The following is a 4,172-nucleotide window of genomic DNA, read 5'->3' as shown; positions in this document are numbered from 1 at the left end:
ATATCTCCAAGGATGGAGACTCCACCACCTCTCTGGGCAACCTGTGCCAGTGCTCGGTCACCCTCACAGTTTGTGCCCATTGCCTCTGGCCCTGTCACTGGGCACCACTAGAAAGAGCCTGGCTCCCTCTTCTTTGCACCCTCCCTTCAGGTATTTTTATACATTGATGAGATCCCCCTGAGCCTTCTCTTCTCCAGGCTGAACATTCACAGCTCTCTCAGCCTTTCCTCATGTGAGAGCGGCTCCAGTCCCTTCATCATCTTGGTTGCCCTTCGCAGGACTCTCTCCAGTGTGTCCATGTCTCTCTCGTACTGGGGAGCCCAGCACTGGACCCAGCACCCCAGGTGTGGCCTCACCAGGGCTGAGTAGAGAGGAAGGATCATCTCCTTCAACCTGCTGGCAACACTCCTCCTAATGCAGCCCAGGATACCATTAACATTCTTTGCCGCAAGGGCACATTGCTGGCTCATGTTCAACTTGGTGCCCACCAGGACCCCCAAGGCCTTTTCTGCCAAGCTGCTTCCCAGCTGGGCAGCCTGTACTCTGTACTGGTGCCTGGCGTTGTTCCTCCCCAGGTGCAGGACTTCCCCTTGACTACATGTATTATTGAGCATTTAAATAGGTAGAAAAAAAATAATTTAATAAAGTGCTGAGGGAGGGGAAAGAAAATGAAGGCAGAAGCTCCCAGAGCAGTGGTCTCGAGCAATGCCTATCATCCAGATCATTAATGAAGATGTTCAATAGGATCAGACCCAGTATTGACCCCTGGGGTACACTGGTAGTTACTGGCCTCCAGCAAAACTTTGTGTCACTGATCACCCACCTCCCTCTGGGACTTGCCATTCATCCAATTTTCAGCCCACCTCACTGTCTGCTCATCCAGCCCATAATTCAACAATGTCTTCATGAGGATTTTATGGGAAACAGTGTTGAAAGCCTACTGAAGTCCCCTCATCTACCAAGCCAGTCATTTCATCATAGAAGGTGATCAGGTTGGTCAAGCATGACTTGCCTTTAGTGAATCCGTGCTGACTACTCCTCGTGACTTTCTTGTCCTTCACGTGCCTGGAAATCATTTCCAGGATTAGCAGCTCCATCACCTTCCCAAGAATCAAGGTGAGGCTGGCCAGCCTGTAGTTCCCCGGGTCCTCCTTCTTGAAGATAGGAGTGACATTTGCTTTACTCCAGTCTTCAGGCACTTATCCCAGTCACCATGATGGATGAAAGATCACTGAGAGTGGCCTTGCAGTGACATCAGCCAACTCCCTCAGCACTCACGGGTGCATCCCATCAGGGCCCATGGACTTACGTTAGTCCGTTTTGCTTAAGTATTCCCTGACCAGATCCTCTTCCACCAAGCATACATCTTCCTTGCTCCAGACTTTCTCCCTGGTCTCTGGGAGACCATGGAGACCATTCATCCTTGGATGCTCAGTCAATGTTTCTGTATTCCTCCCACATTACCTGTTTTTGTGTTTGAATTTGTCCAGGAGCTCCTTGTTCATCCATACAGTCCTCCTGGCATTTTTGCCCAACTTCCTGCTCATTGGGAAGTTGCCTGCATTGCTGTGAGTACATCTCTGGTACAGGGTATGGATGATAAGCTGGAGCGGCCACTTATCTATGGCTTCTGAATGATTAGCTGCTAATTTACTTAACTGATTGTTCATTCTCCTGCTCATCACCAAGTCAGAGACCTCCTTCAGTTGATGGCAGCAGAGAGGTGTGGAAGGCCACTGCCTATCTAAGCAAACCAGAAGAGTAAGAGAGTTAAGATGATGGGAAAATATAAAAGTTAAAAAAACAGGAAAGAGGAAAAATAAATAGATAAAGCGCAAGAGGGAAGGGAAGGGAACGGAACGGAATGGAACGGAACTTCTTAGGGACACAAAAAAGGGAAGAGGCAAAAGAGCAAAGACATCTACTCCCATCTTAATGTTTATTATTGATTTCCTCAATGGGGGGAAAAAAGGGAACACAATTAATACCTAGAGGGTAGCTACTTCCTAAGATACAGGAAACAAATCTATGCAGGTTGCTGCCCTTAGGGATGAGAAGCACACTGACAGTTTACCATGCCCAACATAAATGTCATTGGTACCTGAGCTTTGATTAGTTTAATAATTATCTATCTTGTATAGGTTATGTATTGAAGACTTTCCTTATATTACCCTGAAGATCTTTTTTAATGCAATGATCTTGAACTTCGCTCGTTGCTTTTTAGATTAATCAATATGCATCAGTTTTCAATGCTAAACATTTACCCCTTTTTTGTGTGTACCAGGCTACCGAATGTCAGCACCACAAAAATGCCCAGAGGAAATACATAAAATAATGCAGAGATGCTGGGACTACAAACCAGAAAACCGGCCAAAATTCAGTGAGATTCAGAAAGAGCTGTCTTCAATCAAAAAGAAAGTGACATAGTGATAAACAAGTGCCAAACTCAATGTGTGGGACTTTATTTTCCAGTGAAGTAATTTTTTCCCCTCAAACACTATGCGTTTGTACAACATTATTTGCAATATTCTTCTAGGATTACTTTGAAATTAACTGGTTTTTTATATACGTGTACCATCCTGAACGATGTTTACACCTGCATTAAAGACATATACTGCAAAATGCTATATATCCAGTCACAGTAATATTGTCATTTAGGTTACATGTAAATAGACAAGCACATACTATAGATCTAAGGAACTGTGGCTTCTATCTGTTTTACAGCAAGTAACTGCTAGTGACATTTTTCAGAGGTTTTCTACTTTAAGCTGTGTTCTCACTCTGCTATCCCTGTCCCGTATGTCAACACCAGCAGCACTCTAATGTGGTGACTGTCATACATGTTGGCCTTAAAACTGAAGACAGTTTTGACAAGTATTTCAACTAGAAACTTTTATATTTTTTAAATTCTTTCTGCAACTGATATTTTTAAGTGATAACTTTGTTTTAAGGATGAATGTCAGTTAGATTCTGGATGCAAATGTGCTTACTGAACAGTGAAATCCAGAATTTCTTTCTATAGAAAATTGAGTTACTTGTGCATTCCTTACCATACTGTAGTAAATACTTCTGATTTTCTATGTGATTTACTTAAGCCATGCTTTTTTTTCCTACAAAGCCATCAGAATTTAGTAATATGTCTCCTTTACAATGACCTATGTTTATTTAAGAAACAAAAACCACAATATCAAGTCTTGACTACACATGTTAAGAAATACTGCAAATCATCTGCCTTCTAAAGAATATGTAAAAGCAGTAGGCCAACAGAAAGAGGTTTACTAATGATAGCAGCAGATAACAAATATCATTGATCTTAGAGGAGTTAAATAATATTAATTGCTAGATTTGCTTTTAATCCTGATTCTTTTCCTTAAATTGGTAATAATTCTCAGAATGCAGCTGGAGCCTACAAAAGTTTATGCTAAGCAAAAGTACATTCCATGCATAGTGTCCAAAGGAAAATACTACTTCTGTATGGCATAAGGAAATTGTTCAAGAAACCAGAATAAAGAAATATGTTTACAGCCTCTGACAGGCTGCGCAAGGCAAAGTAGAAATACTAACCTTCTAACTTTTTTAAATCATTGCAATCAGATTTCAAAAGACTGGGGACAGGGAAGTATTAAATGCCACCAGGAATAAAAACCTTGTATATATAAAAAAAAAAATTCTGCCAGAAAGAATAAAAACTTACTACATAGGGGAGGGAGGAAAGGCACAGTTTGTTACTCTGGCTCTGGGTCCTCTTTGCAGCTGGAATTATTTTCTAGGGTCTTACACAGAAATAGGAATAAATTACAGTATCTTGGTCTGAGTTCCAGAGTTAAGGTGCTTAAAATTTTTCTAAGAATTAACTAAAATTTTTCGGATCAAGGGATGCCAGTTGCCACTAATGCAAGTAAGAAACAGAAACTGTAAGTAACACAGCATCTGGAATGTTAATTAGCCCTGTATTTCATTGTTACAGTGGGATTGAGATGTAGTGAAGTCAGTGGCTACATTACATTTTTTATTTCTGTTAAGGTGACTTTTATATTGTCTACAACGTTTTTGCTCTCTAAAGTGTATTTATAGTAGTACTGAGTGGTAATGTTTAAGGGCTATGTGTGACCAAAATATGTGTAGTCTAGAAGAGTTTGTCTGTTACATTGGAGTTAGTGTCCAAATAAAAC

The 4,172-nt window shown here is 41.2% G+C and overlaps 1 protein-coding gene across 1 annotated transcript in view; it reads left to right on the top strand.

Moving 5' to 3' along the window:
* Positions 1–2,877, top strand: part of FER (FER tyrosine kinase) — a 202,581-nt gene extending 199,704 nt beyond the window's left edge. The window contains exon 20 of the mRNA XM_009284184.2: positions 2,285–2,877. Coding sequence (XP_009282459.1) covers positions 2,285–2,427 — 143 coding nt within the window. The 3' untranslated portion in view covers positions 2,428–2,877. The remainder of the gene's footprint in view (positions 1–2,284) is intronic.
* The last annotated feature ends 1,295 nt before the right edge of the window (positions 2,878–4,172 follow it).

The sequence above is a fragment of the Aptenodytes forsteri genome, unplaced genomic scaffold (genome assembly GCF_000699145.1).
Source record: "Aptenodytes forsteri isolate BGI_AS27 unplaced genomic scaffold, ASM69914v1 Scaffold69, whole genome shotgun sequence".
Lineage (NCBI taxonomy): Eukaryota > Metazoa > Chordata > Aves > Sphenisciformes > Spheniscidae > Aptenodytes > Aptenodytes forsteri.
Note: the sequence above shows the minus strand (reverse complement) of the source record. Positions and strands in the feature narration are given on the sequence as shown.